This window comes from Phascolarctos cinereus, unplaced genomic scaffold, assembly GCF_003287225.1.
Source record: "Phascolarctos cinereus isolate Bilbo 61053 unplaced genomic scaffold, phaCin_HiC Scaffold_4;HRSCAF=312, whole genome shotgun sequence".
In the NCBI taxonomy this organism is placed as follows: Eukaryota; Metazoa; Chordata; class Mammalia; order Diprotodontia; family Phascolarctidae; genus Phascolarctos; species Phascolarctos cinereus.
Window position 1 is genome coordinate 582527343 of NW_027555847.1, and position 20672 is coordinate 582548014.

Sequence of the window (20672 nt, forward strand, 5' to 3'; positions counted from 1 at the left end):
AAAAGCCACATCTGTGTGTATCAATGCACTTAACTGTAGCAAGGTTGGAATAGGTAACCTATTTGATACTTTTGAAGCTTTAAGTTTAAAGCAAAATATGTCTCAAAATAAATGGTTCTAGATGATTCAGATACAGAATTTACAAATATAAACTATGATAGGAATACTTGGTAGAGGTTAGCATTTTGAGACTCAATGGATTGCCAAAGTGCCTTCCCTATACTTGAAATATGAATATTATATTAATATTCCAAAGATATTGTCACAAGGATGCTTGACTGTCTTTTTAGGATAGATGTTTCACCTGAAAATATCAGGTGGTGTTAATTATGTTGAAGACAGCTGTACACCAATAACTAGACCTGATAAACCCTATCTGTTGCCAGTTAGGAAGTGGCAATCACTTAAACACTCTTACAGCCAAATCTAAAACTAGAGACAGGTCCTCTACATCAATCCTGAGGCTGTCTCTTGTGCACAGTTGACTCCTTTTTGGATGGCAATAAATCTTTGTTAAATAATGTTATGAAAGAAGTAAAAATCTGGGCAACCAACAGAATGTTGAAACAAAGTGGTAATACTGAAAAGTTTGGTCCTTTTCCATTAGCAATTACTCAAATATGAAAACTGGAAAGTTTATGTGCTTATTTAAGCAAGAGAAGTGCTGAATTTATTCTCAAGAAAGGTAGAACTTGAAGCATCGCATTATACTGGAACATCTTAACTATGCTAAAGTGGCTCTGAACTTCTGACTTCAACCAAAGCTGCTTGTACAAGAAATGATTTAATAAATACACATACCAAGAACACAAGCAAGAGTATTGGTTTCTGTTTGGATGATTAAAATGCAATCAGTTCATTTCTTTTTGTTGTTCCCGATTACTAGCGTAGTGGCTACTCGCATAAAGATATTTAGTATATCCATGCAGATTCCCATCATTGAGTTAATGGGGTCATATCTTTCTGTGCCATACATTGGCACTACTTCTACATGCCTGATGACTTTTTGGGTAACATATAGAAGGGACGTGCTAAAAAGAACTAATCTATCATATGTTGCCACAGAGTAAAGACCAGCAGAGAAGAAACAAAAACAGCGCCCAGACCCACTCCCAGTGGTGCTCCCATGTTTAGAAATTTTTCACTTGGGGCACACGTGGCTACAGTAGAGAGGCCACCCACAATGCTTGCTGTATACCAAAGAGCTTTGAGGATCAGAGGGCCATCAAACAAAGTCAGAAGGGCCACCACTGTACTCATGACACCAGAATGGAACATCCAAGCAGGATGTTTTAGGCCTGGGCTTCGTTCATACAATATTGATTGAACTAGCATCCCAGCTCTAGTCACAGCTGCAAAAGTTGTTCCAGTTGTCAACCAGGAGCCTTTTATCCAAAGGTCTTTAAAACAGGTGATTGGCTAACTGCTAAGTCAGACAATGCTGTTAAAACCAACACTCCCTATGAAACATATAGGTGGCATGAATTTTATCCTTCACCCACTGTGGCCAAATTACTGCTTTTTCAATAGCCCCAGTCTCATTTGACATTCCCAAGCCATAGAAGCAGAGTGCTCCAAGGCCAATAGCATCTCCTCCAGCAACAAACCATCTTCCCATCTGATCAATTTTAAACACTCTTTCTGCTGATGGTTTGAATGCTGCTTCCTTAATTTCTTGGCCAGTTTTTCCATATCAGACCTTAATTCTTGATTTGGTGGCATAGCCCCTATTGGATCACCAGAGCCATTGATTTGTCTTCAGAATGGAATTTCTCAGAACAGGCGAGGTCTTGGTGAGTGCTGGGTGGATAATCCTGGAAGGTAGGGTCAGGGTCTGGAGACATACAAACTATGCTGCCAGCTGGTATTGCAACAGGTTCACTGATTATTTCTGAAATGTTCACCCCTGCTGGTCAGCTCAACAGCCCATCTGGCCTCCTGATCTGGCCAAAAGTGCAAACACTGGACCCTCTGCCCTGCCCTTCTCCTCCACCTCCACCCTGTTTGACATTTATTTCAAAAGTGATTTCAATAGCTCAAAAAAAAAAAAAAGAATTTCTGAAGCTAAAGAAGACCTGGAAATGTGTCACATTTTTTTTACTCCAAATTGGGTAGGCCAAGAGAAAACATTTGTAAATGCTTGATTCTATGTAAGAAAAACAATACTCATTACAAAGGAGTAATATAATGGATGTTCAAACGCTATATTCTCAAAATTGGAAGGGACCTTAGAAGCGTGTAGTCCAATGTATATGTGGAAAAGAATCTCCTCTATAGCATGTATGACCTCTTAGCGATCATCTAGCCTCTGTTTGAAGACCTACAATGAGGGGGGAGCTCATTAGCTACCAGGACAGCCTATTCCACTTTTAAGACTTTGTTTGTATCTCTGCTCTCTGTAGCCTAACACAACAATTATGATTGAGTGAGTGGTCAGCTCTTCAGATACCTGAAGATAGCTGTCATGCTCCCCCTACCTTACCTTAAGACTTCTCATCTCTGGGGAAAAAAAACATCCGTAGTTCCTTCAAATAGCTTATAGGCTGTCCCGTGAGAAAACTAATACTGCACACGGGGATTTAAACTACATTTTTAGCACTGCCTTACCTTTGTATTTATTTTAAGACATGTATTTATATTATAGCTGGTATGTTGACCTATCAGATACTGTATGGGAGGGCAAAGCTATGTCATTTTCTTTCAGCAATGAGACATGTACTTTCAACAGTCTGGAGAGCTCTACCAATTCAACTTGGCAATTTTTTTTTATAATTTAGTCTTAGGAAATTGCTTGATCATTGAGATGTTAAGTGACTTAACTTTAGTCATGAAGACAGTATGTTTTAGAAAGCCAGACTCCTGTTTTGCTTGGAATCCAGTCATCAATCAGTTTTGCATCCACGTAAATATACTGTCATCTAGCTCAAATCTTTCCATCTTGTCTACAAGGATTTTTTTCCAAATGCTTTCCTGAAATCCAGACATACTGTCTATAATATTCTCCTGATTGAGTCAACTAATCTTGTCAAAAAAGGAAATGAGGTTAGTCTAGTATGAATCCTTCTTATTGAGCTCATGCTGGCTCTTAGTGATAACTGCTTTCCTTTCCAAATACTCACAAACTATCTTCTTGATAATGTTCTTTTGATTTTTGCCATGAATGGAAATCAACTATGCCAGCCTAGAGTTTAAAAAAAATCTACCTTTTGCTCTTTGGGGAGGAAATTGGGACGTTTGTCTGTCTTTAGTCTTGTGGCACCTGTACTTCATGATTTTTCACAGATCATCAATAGTGTTTGGCAGTTCAAACCTACTGGTTCTTTTAGTAGCCTGAGATGTAGTCTATCTAGCTTACTGAGTCAACATGACCCAAAATCTGGTAAATTCATCTAATGGTGCTCTTTTAACATCATTTCTTTTGGGTATCAAATCTGTTATCTTTTTCATTCTCTCTTTGCTTTTCTGAAAATTGTTCTTTGAGAAAACATAAGGGAATAGTTTTGCTTTCTCTCCATCATCTGTTCCTATCATACTTCACTCCTACCCTCCCTCACCGTTTAAAAAAAATCTGACTCTTGCCTCCAACATAGCTTAAAATTGCTTTCTGTTGTTATTGGCATTAACCACCAGCATTAGCTTTTTGTTTTGTTTTGTTTTGTTTTGAGCACTGCTTACAGGATGCTATTACTTGCTAATATTCATTCTCAATTAGCAGTCTTTGCTTCCATCTCCTGTTAGTATTTTAAAATCCAAGTTGGTCAATGAGTTCTACGCATTTATATCATTCTCTTTATGGCTTTTCTCTATCTTCAGCATCATATGTGTTTGTGTTATCAGAGTTTTAAGAGCAATATAACTCTTGTGCCAAAATCCCCTATAGAATTTAAGCCATGATGTCTTACCTATTCTTTGTCTGAACTCTTTGAAATCCATCCTAAAAATCTTGTTTTTATGTCAAATTCTACTCAACTTTTGCTTCCTTAATCTATTATGAAATAAAAAATGGAGGGGTAACTGCCTTCTAAGTATCTCATTATTTATTCTTCAAAAACCAGTTTTTCCTGTTTGATTTAGTTCCCTATATATATTTTTTTTACATTTTAAGGAATTGGATTTTAATTAAGACAAGTCAAGAATTTATGGACTATCTTTGCTTTTAGCAAAGAAAGAGGTAAAGTAGATCTCTAGATGGTATATCCTAGCAAATTTTGTTGTATTTTTTCAAATTCAGCCATTTTCTACTTTTGGCTTATCAATCTGTAGCATATACATGCATGTATATATATCCCATTATCACTTTTGTTGCTTCTTGATTCTCATCCAAATGTTTTCTATCATATTTACATAATCAAGCCCTTGTAATTTCATTATGAGTATATATTCTTAATACATAATACATTCTACTACTTCTATTAAATGAGGTATAACTTTCAGTAACCATATTCCAGTTATAAGTCACATTATACCTTAGTGGATGCCAAATCTCAATGATACCTTTAAAGTAAAATTCTCTGCTTTGGATTAAGATTTCTCACTCACCTAATTTATTACTCAAAGAATGTTCATTCATATATAGATATCTGATGCTACAGGTTTTATTATTGCCTTTCTTTTGGCATGTTGCTTCTTATGAATTGTTAGTTTATTCTTTAATTTTCCTTATGTTATATCTACTATTGTTTGTGGTTTCAAATCTGGCATACACATCCACATCTACACAGAGTTACTTGTCTCCCCCTATATTTTCTGTTTTAAGGCCTCTTGATAAAATTTGAATGACTACAATCTTTACTTCTTTTTTTGTTTGTTTATTTTTTGGGTAGGCAGTGGGGTTAAGTGACTTGCCCAAGGTCACACAGCTAGTAAGTGTTATGTGTCTGAGGTTGGATTTGAACTCAGGTCCTCCTGAATCCAGGGCCAGTGCTGTATCTACTCTATCTACCTAGCTGCCTGTATATATTTTACTTCTTAAAGGTACTCTATTATTGTCCTAGAGCTAATTACCAGCACCAAGTAAGTACTTGGAATATAGTGACTACTTAACCAACGCTTGTTGATTGACTTTGATATTCCTATATTTTAAGCCATGTCGCTGAAATCCAAATCCCATTCCAAGACATCTTGAGACGACAACATCACAGATTTGAACTTGGAGGGAATGTTAGAGATCATTCAGTGTTATCTCTATCTTTCATAAATATGGAAACTGAGACCATCTTTTTAGCTAACTTTTTGCTTTCGGAATTTAGCTGTCTCCCTCCCCCCAATTGGCAATTGTGGTGAAAACACCAGCTATGCCACCAGTGGCTTAAGTTCCTTGCCTATGACTTCCTGTTCTTTACCAGTGATTTCTAGCTTCCTTCTAGTTGCATAATTTGTCCCCATTTTAATCACCAACGTATACATGTCCATCATCAGGTCTGAGAAAACTTGGGATTTTTTTCCTGGCTAGGATACATTCTTTGTGTAGTTAACATACCTCCCTATTATTCATGATGAGTTGATAGATACCTACCTTGGTATTCATTATCTAGGTGGTGCAGTGGATAGAGTGCCAGGCCTGAAGTCAGGAAGACTCATCTTCCCAAGTTCAAATCTGGCCTCAGACATTTGCTAACTGTGTGACCATGGGCAAGTCACTTAGCCCTGTTATCCTCAGTTCCTCATCTATAAAATGATCTGGAGAAGGAAATGTCAAAACCGCTCCAGTGTTTTTGACAGGAAAACCTCAAGTGGGGCCACAGAGTGTCGGACATGACTGAACAAGAACACCAGTGCTTTGAGTTAAAATCATTATTTGATTTAAGACTTCAAATAACAGTGGATTAAATAAGAATATGTGTACCATGAGATATAGCACTTTAGTGTTCAAATTAACCTGCGTAAATGTTTTGGAAGGTTTAAATTACAACAGAAAACAACAACAATATGGAGCTGCTACTCTTCAGATAAAATCAACCAACCAAATTACAAATCAGGAAATTCCTATAGTGTGAGGATTGTTGTGGTTTAACCATAATATCGTGGACATGAATGCTTTTTAATAATAAGTACTTATATTTACATAGCACTTTCTAACTTACAAAATAGCCCCATATACTTCATCTCATTTGATCCTCACAAGAACCCTCTGATGTAGGCATTATCCCCATGTTATGGTGAGAATATAGGGCAGAATATGTGCAGTGGATAGAGCGCTGGGCCTGGAACCATGGGAAGACTCCTCCTCATGAGTTCAAATCCGGCTTCAGACATTTAGTAGCTATGTGCCCCTATGCAAGCCACTTAACCCTGTTTGCTTCAGTTTCCTCATCTGTTAGTTAATATGAGCTGGAGAAGGAAATGGCAAACCACTCCAGTATCTCTGCCAAGAAAACTGCAATGGAGTCACAAAAAGTTGGGACACAACTGGAAAACGACTTAACAACAACAATAGGTGAGAAAACTGAAACCCAGGGAGTTTCAAAGAACCTCTCCAGATCTTCCAGCTGGTAGGTGGCAGAGCCAGAATTATAACGCATATCTGCTGGATCTTCCCCACCCTTCCTCACCTAGAGACTTGTCAAGGCTTGGCTTGGGTGCCATTTCCTTCGTAAGACTTTTCCTAATCCTTCTCCCCTCCTTCCCAATTGTTGGTACCCACCTGCCCATGGAAGTACTTTGCATAGACTTTATATTTACTTATCTGTGTACAGATTATATTCTCCCTGTAAAATATAAACTCCTTAAGGTCAGGGGCTGTTTATAGTTTTTTGTCTCAGTATCTCTAGTGCCTAAAAGAATGTTTTGCACATAAGTAGGTACTTTAGGGCTGCATATTGATTTGTAGTTTGAGCTACAATGTAGTTTCTTCATGCCCATTCTCTGTCACAAAAATATGTTTAAGTCAAGAAAATAGTTTTTGGGGACAATGCTACTTAAGTTTCTCACGGTAATATATTTTAATTGCCTTCTGTAAACCACAAGATCATTATGCAAATTGATTTGATTAGAAGGAGTTGCTGGATTTAAACTGTGGTTAATGATAACAATATGTTTTTCTTTCTGCAGAATTCCTTCACCCAGGGCACCCCCAATGAATATCCTTTCAGAAGTTGTCACTGAAGCATTTGGAGTTGCACTAGTTGGCTATGTAGCCTCATTAGCCCTTGCCCAAGGTTCTGCCAAAAAATTCAAATATTCAGTTGACGACAACCAGGTAAAGTACTTCTCACCCTGCAGATATCCCAAACCAGAACTCATCCTCTTTCCCCAAAATCCCATCCCTGCTCCTAATTGCCTTATTCGTATTAATGGCTTATGTCAGGAGTTTCAGGCTTGTACCCTGAAAAACTCTTGAGTAGTTTTCTAAGTTAGTATTCCTCTGACAGCAGGAACATTTAGCCCTTTACTCTCAACAAGGCGATGCTCCCCTTACTCTCCAGCCTTATTTCATGTATTCCCCTTTACTCTTCCAGGGCCTCAGCATGGAATGCCTATCCCCTAACTTCTTTACTAGTTGAATTCCTACCCAGGCCTGAAGGCGCCAATCAAACCCTGTCTCTTTCTCAGCCACTAGCGTGGCCATCTTCTTCCTCTGGACTCTCATGGTGTCTTCTCTGTATCTCTCCCACATGACACTTTGTAATGTACTCCCTACTCTAAGGGGAGCTCTGGGAGGCAGGTGCCAAGCCCTCAGGTGGGCTCAGCCCAGGGCATTAAGCACAGTAAGTTGTTGCTCAGGCAATGTTTATTCATTCGAATTGAACTGTGTGTCATGTTTCCAGCTGTAAGAACAGTTACAATCAGGAGACATTTTTCCAGCAGGCTGTCAAGGGACAGTTCTGACTCTAGATTAAGGCTGAAACCTTCAGAGATTTCCCTAAACAGAAAGTCCTGACTTTAGCATTGTTCTTTGAAAAGTGGTCCCCCAATGCTATTTACAGAGGTTGTTAATGTGTCTCTAACTGGTTTCCTGTCACTGGTAAGTTGCACATTTTCTTTTTAACTTTGCAGGAGTTTTTGGCTCATGGCCTCAGCAATGTCATTCCTTCCTTTTTCTTTTGCATACCGAGTGCTGCCGCAATGGGGAGAACAGCAGGCCTCTATAGCACTGGATCAAAGACACAGGTAACCTAACAGGAGGAAAGAGAGACAACAGTGTCCTGCATTAGCACCTGTAACCTCGGGATTTGATTTAATGTGCCACAAACGTTTAGTCAGTTTAATTCTGTGAGCATTTATTAAGTGCCCACTATGTACAAGGGACACTGTGCCACTCCTGCCTTCAAGGGGCTTATATTCTACTGGGAGAGGGCATAGCACATGTGCTTAAAGGTAAATACAAACTGCGTACAAAATCATACAAAGTAATTTCAAGAGGAGAGTGTTAACAATTGGTTAGGCTGGGCAGGAGGAGGAGCATCTCAGAGAAAGCCTGGCGAAAGAGGTGGCAGCTGAGAAGTATGTATAAGGAAGCTAGGGTTTGCATGGGGAAGAGAGGAGAAAACAATGCAATCTACACTTGAAGGGCTATGTGTGTAAAGACTCAGGAGGGAGGAGGTAAAATGTTGTGTGATAATAATAGAGCATTTGAGATGATGAGTAATATGAAATAAGACTAGAAAGGTAAATGGTGTAGTTTGTAAAGGACCTTAGATGCCTGCTGAGGATTTTGTGTTTTACCTTAGAGGCAATAGAGAATCTGAGGTAAGGAAAAAAGATAGGAGATGAGACCTATTCCAAAGTGCTGCAGTGACTGGACCCACTTTGTCCCTAGGTGACTAGAAGAATTAATTGCAGCATCTTTTTTTAATATGGAAGTTAAGAGGAGCAGTGGGTTTAAAAAGGAAGACAATGAATTCAGTACAGGGTATTTTGAATTTGAGGGGCTGAAAATGTGGAACTAGAACTCAGGAAACAGGTTGGTATTGGAAATATGGCTTTGTAAGTTGTTTGCATAGAAGGTTAATTGAAGTCATCCAAGTGGATGAGACGGACAAAGGAATGGGTATAGGAAGAAAAGAGAAAACAAGCCAAAGACAGTGTTGGTTGATGCTTGCCCCTAGAAGGTGGGAGAAAGAAGGGGACCCAGCGAAAGAGCACAGGAAGGAAGGGTTAGGGGAGAGAACCAGGAGAAATCAGAATCACAGTATCCAGGAGTGGAGAGATCATCAAGGAAGGGAAGGTAGATGATAGTACCAAATACTGAAGGGAAATCAAGAGACGAAGCATTGAAGAGGGGACATTTTATTGGCCTGATAGGTCATTAATGTTACCATAGTCAGGGAATTGTGTAGGACAGTGTTGGGTTGCGGCTGTTGCCATTGCCTTAATATGGACATCTGTCTATCTTCCACCCCGAGGCTACTTGTAGGAAGCCTAGAAAAGTAAGGTTGCTGAGACTGGGCTAGTCTTAGGCTTGAGCATCATGTTGTGGTCGTTGAGCTGTGTGCATCAAAAGGAAAGAGTAAACAATTCCAGTGAAGCCTCTTTGTAGCAGAACAGTGGCAATTCTGGGGAGTCTAGTTACTTAAGTAGTTTGTCTTGGTGATGATATTTGTATCTGCCCATGTCGGCTGTCTCCTTGGAAAAGTTTATGCATTGGACTGTCCTGTAAACTGCTTGATATCTTAGCCATGGAATAAGGCAAAGAACTGGGTGTAGGTGACTGTGTCACAAATTCAGCAATAGGTTTTCTTTGGGGACACCTTATCCCTTCCCTATTCTTTTGGGCATTCTTGGGGTAAGGTAATTGGTGACCTTGGAGAATTGTCTGTCAAAAAAGTTGTGGGGACAGAATCTGGATTTCAGCAGTTGAGATTATAGTGAGCAGCCTCTTTGCAGGTTCTGAACATACTTAAACTTCATCCTTTTTATAAATTATCTTCTCCCTATAATAATGCCTCTCATTTCCTATAAGCAATTACCAAAAACATTTAAGCTGATAATCACAGAAAATATGAAAACTCTCCTTTAGACTAAAGTGCTACTCTAACAATTATTACAATCAAAGCTCCCTCTAGTGGTCCATAGGAGACTTAAAAACCTGTCACAATTCTGCCAGTTAGATGAAAAATATTCTAATTATTCATTTTTTAAAAAAGTAAGATGAAATTCTCTTTTAAGTCTGTAAAAACAAAATCTGTTTCTACATACTATATTTAAACAAAAATGTGATGTAAATGTTAAGAATAATAGTAAAAATAACAATAACTGTAGCAAAAACATTTCTAACTGGCATCCAGCTTGTAGCATATTGCTTTGCATCTAGTAAGTGTATTTAATAAATGGTTGATAATTGATGACTCCTTAATATTCCCTGAATATATCTACCTGTTACTACATGACATGTATTTTTACATGTAATAAAAAAGTAAATAGATGTCCTACGGCAAATTTTAAATGCATTGTTTTATTTTCCAACTTGAAATAAGCTATATTACGAGCCCCTATTCACAATCTGCCTAGCTCAGTAGAACCTGAAATAATTTGCTTGCTTCTGGCTTAGATTTTGAGGAAAAGAGGGTCAGTTCCCCTCTGTGCTAGGGCATCAAAGTGGGACATTAGTGGAAGATTGCTGTACTATAAGTCGGCAAATAACTGTGGTCTGTGACTGTGTCTGATCAGCAAAAAAGTGGAAAAACTCTCACTCAGCCAGTTACTCTGTTTACATGATTCTAAAGAGTCAATGTGTTATTATTTCACTGAAACCTGTTTGACTGTATACACAACTCTAGTATCCCAAACTTGAACTTATAGCCCCCAGTATACTCAAATATCCTAACCAGTTTGGGTATTTGTTTACCAGGAAATGTGCCTCCTGAAATACTCACCTTGTGTTGTGAACAGGGAGGCTCTCCTCTCTTATTTGTAGAACCCGTGGATCTGGGGATGGTATGTTATGGCATATATCTTCAGTGGTCATGGGTGTTCTTGACTGTATGTATGGTAGGCAATGCTATTCTTCAGGGGAATGTAGTGGAAACATCATTTGACTGAGAGTCAGAAACCAGAATTCTAGTCTCTGTTTTGCCTCTCTCTAGCCTAGTGATTTGAGGTAAGTCACAAAAATCTTTCAAGGTCTTCTTCATCTATGGAGTGAGAGGACTAGATTAGATAATACCTAAAGAACCTTCCAGTCTTGAATTTCTTTAATTCTATTACCATTTTATTTCCCAAAGAAATTAATATACTTAGGTTCATCTGCTGACAGTCATGTGACATAATGAAAAGATGTTGGTTTGGGAGTGAGAGGACTTGGATTCAAATCCTGTCATTGCTATTTGCTACTTGTGTGAACTTGGACAAATACATTTCCATTTCTTGGGTTACAGGTCCTTCAGCTGTAAAATGAGGTTTTTGGATCCGATGTTCTCTAAGGGACTTTCCTTCTCTAGTTCCTCTATTCCTGTGGGAAAGGTACTGTGGCATAGTAAATAGAGTGCTAGATTTGGGAAGAGGAAGACCTGAATTCAAATCCTGTTTTTAAATCTGTAAGACCATGGGAAAGTCACTTATTTTTTCTGAACCTTGATTAGCTGAAAAATTAGAACAATAATACATGTAGTCCATACTTCATAGGGTTCTTGTAAAGTTCAAATGAGAGGATATGTATATAAAGTGCTTTACAAAGCTTAAGATGTTATATAAATGCCAGCTATTGTTATGCTAGGCTAATTCCTAGAAGTTCTTCTCCTTTTTGGTCCAGCACACATTTGAGCAAATAATAAAACATGGTAAGGGGTGGGAAGGCAATAGTTCATAGTTGGTAAGTAACATAAGGGAATAAGAGAGCCCTTTCAATTTGAATGTTTAAGACATAAATTTTTTGCCAAGCATTTTCAAATAGAACTTTCTTCATTATGTTTTGCCTATTGGAGCCTGGAAGTAGTAAGAAAACCTGGAAAAAATACTGTCCTAGCATAAAACAACATCTGAAAATATGCTGCATTTCCATCCTATGTAGCTTGCTGAGATGACCTATAATCTGTGACAGTTCCCATCCAGTCACTTGGAGAAAGAATCCAACTCTGTGTCCATACCCAGATCTCGCATGCTTTCCCATGGTAGTCATTTCAGACCTTTTAACATTACATAGCTATTAAGATTATATGGGTATCCTGATAGCTCACATGGTTTGGAAGAGACAAGCCAAATCTTAAAGGTCCTATTTAAGAGATTCTATTTCAGATGGAACCACTTTTCTGTGTGACATAAATATGATAACAATTCCTAAAAAGGCATTATCTTTCTAAAGGCCAAAAGTTACATGTAGTCAAAAAGCCCTAGAAAATGTGAAGCTATTTTGATGTGAGCCTAAAGGTTACTAGAGCAAAGTACCAAAAATGATCACTTTACCCAGGTGTCTTGACATGAATACAGTGCCTGCCACTGTCTTCAATCAATCAATCAATCAATCGATCAATCAACATTTACTAAACAGCCACTATATGTTACTATGGTGCCAGGCACCATACTCAGCACTGGAGATACAAAAAGAGGCAAAAGATAATCCTGCCCTCAAGTAACTTATAATCTAATAGGGGAGACAACTTGCAAACAAATATATATGAAGCAAGCTATATACAAGATAAATTGGAAATAATTAAAAACAGGAAAGCACTGGAATAAAGAGGGGTGAGGGAAGACTTCAGCAAGAGCTCATCAAGCAAAGTGATGATGTGTGGTTGTTATCATACCTGTCAACACAAATGGGAAGCTTGGGTGGCCAGGAGTTAACTGAAGCACAGTGCCCTAGGCTGTCAAATTCAGCCCTACTTTTGATTCTGTTCTCTCTGTTCTGCTGTTTTTGACCTATGACTTTGTGTCTGGACCACTATCTGACTTAAGCCGTCCATGGGTTTAGTTATTGCCTCATGGAGATACTATATACTGGCCAAATAGGCATGCTTCTCTCACCTATATAAGGCCTAGAGTTGATCTTTGAACCTATGCAACTTATGCCAAGTAGTAATAATGACCACTTGACTGGTAAAGGGTTTCTTGGTCAAGCAGATGTCGCAATTTTTCAGGACCATCCATTCCTCACCTGTAAATGAAGGGGTTGGAGTAGATAGCCTTTGTGCCCCACTCTGGGATTCTGGTATTCCACTCTTGTGTAGTTTGTCAGACTTCTGCCACTCATTGTACATACCCTGAGACTGACTTTGCTGTGAAGATCAGTTGAGCTCCTCATTTGACAGACCCGGCTCTCTGATGAGGCCAGTTGAGATAGGACACATCAATCTTCTCTGATGCCTTATACCTTTAGATAATAACAACAATAATAATATCTACTCTGTCCTCATAGAAAACCAAGGACAGCTGTGTGTCTAATAAGCATACTTCCCAGTGTTTAACAAGAGGAAAGCATGAACTATTTTGTGATCAGTTATATGAAACTAATCCTTGAAAATTAACAGGTTTGATCTTAGGATCAAAGATCTAGACCTGGAAGTGACCTCAAAGGTCATCTAATTCAAGCCCCTTGTTTTATAGATGAGAAAACTGACATCTAGAGACTGTGTCACTTGCCCGAAGTTACTCAGACAACCTGACTTAGAAAACAAAATTCTGTTGGCTATTGTCTGTAAAACAACATGGTAAAAGGATCAGAGTGCTGGACTTGGAGTCAGAAAGTCACCAGTTCAGAAAGTCTGAACCTTGGTTTCCTCATCTATAAAATGAGAATAATGATAATACCAACCTCACATCGTTGTTTCAAAGCACTTGGCAAACCTTAATGCTCTCTATATTATCATAATTATATGACATATTAAAGTGGTGAAGGATGATGGGATAGCTGGGAATTTTGGTTCTGTAAGAAAATTTCAAAAAGGACCCTTACTCTTTATTGTTTTCAAAATAATGCATGTAATGCATGGACCATTTGGCTGGTATTTCTATCTGTGGAGAAAAAATAAGAAACCAAATTGCATGGGCTCTTTCCCATGCCCTGACTCTATGCCATTCTCTGCTGCCATCATGACTTTCCCTGTATGGACAGGAACCATAGGAGAAAGTAATCAACAAGTTGACTAGCTGATGTTACTCTTCAGCAAATGAAGAATTCTTATAAATGGAGCCGATATAAACATTACATGCATCTTCCATCTATGGTCCCTTCACCTACTTGAGGGCTGGCATTGTTTTCACTTCTGATTTTGCATCTCTAGCTCCTGGGGCAGTATATGCGAGAAAGTAGGTCCTTTATAAATAAATTATGTCTATTGAAATGAACTTGCTTCCTCCTACAATATTTGGGTTGCTCACCCTTGTAAAATGAGCAGGTTGAAATATATAATCACCAAGGTTTTTTCAAGTCCCCAAATTCTATGGTCTTTGGGAGGGGATCAGTCCTTTTATCTGTTAGGTCTCCAAGCTTTATAGGAGAGTGAATTGGAACAAAGAAGCATGAAACTTTAAGAGGCAAGGACATGATATTATGACGGGTTTTCTATGACTTGGAAGTAGCTGCATAGGGCAAGACCTCTAAGAGGCTTTTGACAATATAGATATGCTGATATCACAATGTTGGGGCCAAGAGCAAAGGAAGGTCAGGCTAGTGAGTTTGTGGCATGATTAAACTTGCTAACTCAAATTGTTTGCTCCCATGGTCCAGCTCATTTGGAGTCTTGTAATAATAGCTAACATTTATATTGCATTTGTGATTTTGAAAGTATTTTATGTCTTAGTTCATCACAAAAGATTCTCTGAAGGAAGCAGTTCAAGCGTTATTATCTCTATTTTATTCAGACTGATGGAGGATCAATGATTTACCTACAGATGCATAATAAGTTCTGCAGCAGAACTGGTAGTTCAGCTTAGGTTTTTTTAACCCCCAATCCAATGCTTATTCCCTTATACCACCACAGAGTAGATCAAGCCACTAGTAAAGTGATCCCTTGAATGCAGGTTCAGTTACCTTTTCCATAGAAACAATTTTCACTTCCCATTTATAGTCTTTTAAACTTAGTGTAGATCCATATGTCTTGGACTTTATGTTCCGAACAAAGCACTATGTTAATTAAAGATAGGCTATTTTTTGTTTTGATAGATTACATTATTCATTGTGATTCTATTTTAATGTCATTCAGCCTATGAATATGATGACAGTGATGGATTATTTTGGAGGCAGAGTACTTGAACCTGACTGTTTACTAGCTATGTGATTTTGGATGGGTCACTTAACCACTCTGAGCATCAGTTTTCTCATCTGCCATTTAAGGGAGTTGGCTTAGATTGACTCTAAGATCTTGCAGCTCTCACATTTTATGGAGTTCAAATTTATCTGATGTATTTCCTGAGTGAAAGTTGCATATATGTACATGTCTTCTAATATACTTGTGTCTGTGCTCTTCAGTTCACATAGGAACATTGATTTCCCACCAGTAGCCTGGGCCTGGATTTTTTTTTTTTTACCATGTCATCCCAATGGAATGCATAAGTCCTATTTGTATGCTCAACCACTGAACTCTCATGACATATTAGTTGTTGTATTTATGGTCTAAGCAAAAACTCACACCATATGAAAACGTGAAAACGTAAATTCCTCACATATGATTTCAATATAGAAATGATTTAGTAGTGTAGAGTGCTTTCCCTTTATCACCTAACATTCCTTAGGATTTCTAGCCTGGTTGACCTTCCCCTTCATATCCAAGGGGGTGAGCGGCAGCAGAGCAGGGTAGACAGAGGGCCAGCCTTGGAGCCAGGAAGACCTGGCTTCCCAGTCTGCTTCTTACACGTACTAGTTGTCTGATCAAGGGCAAACAAGTCACTTACCATTCTCAGTGAGACCGTGATACCTGCTTTGCCACTGTACTCTAAGAACCAAGGGACTTTCCATTTGATTTGCAGTGGAAAATTTCCTTATATGTTGTCTCCTTGAGAACAGGAAATACCCAGCGCTTACCACAGTGCTTTGTTTATAGTAAATACTTAATAAATGCTTTATTAATTCACACATTCATCCTGCATGAGTGGAGGGGGTTTCTATACCAGGAGCTTCCCAAAGATGGGTTATCATAGATCTTGGCCAAATATTCATGTGTGTTACACACACACATGTATACATACACACATATATAGTTCTAATATAGCATATACATGTGTATCAACAAAGTGACTGAATATGGAGGACAGGGCAGATTCTTTTCACTTTCACCATCAAAGGAACTTTGTTCCATCGATTTTAAAGGTTGCTTAGTGAACTCCTAGACTGTAAACACCTTGAGAGCAGGAGCTCTGTTTTATCTCAACTTTATATTCACCTCAGCACCTAGACTTATGTCTGCAGGCAGCAGGTGTTTACTTAATAGGTGTTTATTGAACTGAATTGGATTGCTATGCTGAGATGGCTTCAACTTGGCCCCTGATTCTGTTTCCGTTTCTTTGTTTTCCCCAACATCTAGCACAGTGCCTTATTCATAGTTAATAAATGGTCACTGAGTTGGTTTGGATTGGATTACTAAGGAAGCCAAAGGCTCCAAGTCTTGCCTTGTTTTCCAAGGTTCTGGAAAATTTACTTAAATATCTTTCACTGTAGAAAGTCACTGCTCCAAAACTGTCCTCGTCTACATATGTATATCATCTTGTCAGCTTCATATATAAAAGATACTTAGAAGGATCTATGACCTTATTGAGGTATTTTTTCCACCATTACAGCTCACAGTCTCTCTATGTTTTCTCTTTTTTAGTCATCTTTGCCCATTGTCTTTCAAAAAGATGCTCCATAACTGTTAACATTTTGTCAATGTCAGCTTTATCTGAGTGTTCCAGTTTGCCAATTATTTTACTTTTTTCATACGTGATAATAGCTGACATTTATAGAGTGATTTAAGATTTGCAAACCACTTGACAATATCTCATTTGAAAGAATGCTAGATTTAGAGTCAGAGAACCAGAGTTTGAGTCCCAGCCCTGTCAACCTTTTGACGGACAAATAATTTAACCTCAATGGGTTTCACTTTCCTCATACATAAAAATGAGTTTGTTGGACTTTGATGACCTCTCAGGTCCCTTTTACCTCTAAATCTATGATTCTGTGATCCGGACCAACTATCTGAATGAATCACTATAGTAATTATTATTCCTATTTTTATTGATTTTGTTCAGTCGTTTTCAGTTGTGCCTGACATTTCATGACCCTCCAGGATACTGGAGTGGTTTGCCATTTCCTTCTTCACCTCATTGTATAGATGAGGAAACTGAGGCAAACAGGGTGAAGTGACTTGCCCAGGATCACATAGCTAATAAGTGTCTGAGGCCAGATTTGAATTCAGAAAGAAGAGTCTTCCTGACCCCAGGCCCAACACTCTGTCCACTGCCCCATCTAGCTGCTACCATCGCTATTTTACAAGGAAGGAAACTGAGTCTATACCAGTCAATTAGTCAAAAAGCATTTATTAAGTATGTTCTGTGTCAAGTACTGTACTAAAATCAGGCAGTACAAAGAAAAGAGAAGAGGGGAGAGGAGAGGAGAAGGAAGGGGAAGAAAAAGAACTCTTTCTCCCAGAAACAAAATTAATTCTAATGGGAGTTCAAATGATTTGCTTATGGTCCCATAGCTCTTGAAGTGGCAGAAGTGGAATCTGATTGGAGGACTCTCCAGCAGCCAGGTCTAGTGCTCTTTCCACTATGCCACACTATCTCTCAAGCTGGTCACTAGGAGCCTAACAATTCTAAAAACTGCTGATAACCTCTAATCCAATAAAGCTAGTGATGCCTTGTTTTGCTATAATTATTGAAAACCATTCTGAAAAATTCTTTCAAATGTCTGTGCTTTTGTTGTGTGTTTCAGGTGGCTTGCCTAATATCTTGTATTTTGGTCCTGATCGTCATCTATGCAATAGGACCATTGCTTTACTGGTTGCCCATGGTATAGTATGATTTTTTTTTTGCTTTGAAATGAGAATCTGTATTGGTAGACCTCTTTATGAATAGTCTCATTATCTTGACTAGTGAGGTTGAAAGAAAGAACAGGATTATCTCTTTTCATCCTTGAAATATATTTACACATAACACCCTATAACCTTGTTGGCAAATTTTCCATCTACCCTTCACAGACTAACTCATCTCAATGATGCAAATGACGATACCAGTACAATCTAGGGATCTGGAGAGGTTGCTCCTAATTAATTGCTGTAATTTTCTCATTTGTGAGATATAAATAATAGTATCACAATTTCTGTTGAGGGTGTTTGTTAAGTATATCTTTAGTAAAAGAAATGCTAGGCTGTACGAGTAAGAAAATATTAAATATTTCTTATTAGTTTGTCAAAAAATCTCCTGGGAAAAACTTTATACACTTGTGTACATTATTTCAATTATTTATCTTTTTCATTTTCATTGAGCAGATATTCTGTTTAATTTTATGCTTATATAGCCCCTGAAAAGTACTTTATAATTAGGAGTTAGGGATGTCTCAATGTGCTTTCCAGCTTGGTAATCTAGTACCTCTTTTATTTTAGTGAATCGCACTAATCATGAATTCCTTAGGCTAGAACAGGAGTGGGGAACCTGCAGCCTGAAGGGCGCATGTGCCCTTCTAGGTCCTTGGGTGTGACCTTTTGACTGTGTCCAAGTTTTACAGAATAAATCCTTTTAGTAAGGAGATTTGTTCTGTGAAGTTTGGATTCAGTCAAAAAGCCACCCTTGATGACACAGAGAGAGCCCCATATGGTTTTGAGGCCCCAGGTTCCCCACCCCAGGAGGTTAATATGTTGCTTCTAAATGGAAGGTAACAGCTCATTATTGATTTATCCTTTTAAGTAACTGCTCCGTCAACATAATGTTTATCCTTCCATTCATCTATCTATAATAAGTACTGTTTATGTAAAAAAAAATGTGTGTGTATAACTTGGAAGAATTACTAACTTTTATTATAACTTTTTAAAATTTGTAGTGTGTTCTTGCAAGTATCATTGTTGTGGGACTGAAAGGGATGCTAATACAGTTCCGAGATTTAAAAAAATATTGGAATGTGGATAAAATAGATTGGGTAAGTGAAATTTGATCAACTCTTTTTTCCCTTAGGCTTAAATACATGTTTTACCAAGGAAGGTTTGGTACTTCTTTCTTCAGAAAATGGATTTACTGAATAAGACATAAGTATTTTATAAACTACAAGGGTTTTTTTTTCCCAGATACCCAATAATAGCCTAGAAATGCACATTGCCTTTATAAGGCACACAGATTGAATTCTGGCAAATTTTAATATGTAATATGTGGTTTAAGAGCTTTTAAGATGCTAGCTAATTCAAAGGGGTAAAGAATATTCAGTTTGCTTTGTGAATTGATTCTGGAATCAATGCATCAAGGAAATATATGCCAATAGAAATTAAATCATCAATGGCACACAGCACAGTTCTGCTTTAACAACTAAAGTATGTGTGCTCTATGAATGCTGATACAACTACTCATATGTTTAATAGAGAACAAATACAAAAACTTTTATGGACAGTCTTTTTAACAGAGCACCAGATGATGCAATTTTAATGCTCGAGGAGCCCTTCATCTAGTTCTGGCCACCCTCAGGAGTATTGTGGGCCTCATGTGGCTGGTGTTTCACATCTGTCTTCTAGGCATCTCACTAAGCTGCAGAGAAGGTACCCATCTGTATTAGTAGAGGGAATTCTCTCTAATGATGAAATCACAGGTCCAGTCTCATCCCTTTCCTTCATTCACATCCTCTGTGTGAAAAGGTGGTAAGTGTTATTACCAAGTCAGGTCTTAGAGGGAGGAGGACCAAAGGTTTGTCCACAAAAGCATGACTCTTGGGTCAGTGGTCTCTCACTTGTCACAAAGCTCTGGGTTATGTCTCTGTTTGGCATGTCTCAGTTTCATTTCCTGCTCCCAGATAATCTGGAAGTTTCCTCCTGTCTAACAGCATGGTGTGTTATCCTCAATCCTTCTTAAAAAGCATTTATTAACTACCTACTATGTGCTAAGTGCTTTTTATAAATATCTCATTTAATAATCATAAACTCCTCTTGTAAATGCATGTATTCCCAGACTCAAAGAATGAAGTTGTTTATTTACAGGTCAATGAAAATTAATGAAAGCTAATACTAGAACTCCCACAAAATAACAGTGCCCAATACCGTGCAACCTTTTGCCCCATGCCTGTATGCCATCGGGCACTTAGAGATAGATACTTGGCAGAGCTTCCAGTCAAGTCTAGTGTGACTTCCTTCTAAGCATGTGACTGAGGCTCAGCAAATGTGGGGAGGATCTTACGGCCAAATCTCAAATAGTGCGTGTCTCCATGGTTAATGAATGCCTGTTAATTGATTGATGGATGGCTCCTTGGGCTGTCTGTTGAGTGTAGCTTGACACTCTGCTTATAATTTTCTAATCCCTTACAGTGTTGTCAATCCTAATTTTCTGCAGCTTTCTCAACCAAATTGCAGGTTGGGCTTTTACACAGCTTTCAGCCAACAGTGTTACAATCAGCAAGGTTTTCTCTCAGAGGCAAAGAACGCTCCCGGAGCTTCTCTATTATATTTCATTATTCCTGTCATATTTGACACAGCTGCCATGTCAAACCAAGGACCTCCCTCTAGGCGTCTCCCATGTGCTACAGTCTTCATATCTTTTGCCTCATGAGAGCATGTCACATCATCAAGACCACCCAGTTTTCTCTCCACTTGTCCCACGGGGACCGCACAGGCTTCCCACGAACAATTGCA

The 20672-nt window shown here is 38.4% G+C and overlaps 1 protein-coding gene and 1 pseudogene across 1 annotated transcript in view; one reads left to right on the forward strand and one right to left on the reverse strand.

Moving 5' to 3' along the window:
* The window catches only part of SLC26A7 (solute carrier family 26 member 7), a 200047-nt gene that overhangs the window by 121421 nt on the left and 57954 nt on the right, over positions 1-20672 (forward strand). Inside the window, exons 7-10 of the mRNA XM_020972903.2 lie at positions 7051-7198; positions 7996-8109; positions 17783-17860; positions 18887-18982. Coding sequence (XP_020828562.1) covers positions 7051-7198; positions 7996-8109; positions 17783-17860; positions 18887-18982 — 436 coding nt within the window. The remainder of the gene's footprint in view (positions 1-7050; positions 7199-7995; positions 8110-17782; positions 17861-18886; positions 18983-20672) is intronic.
* On the reverse strand, positions 857-2497 carry LOC110198528 (growth hormone-inducible transmembrane protein pseudogene; annotated as a pseudogene).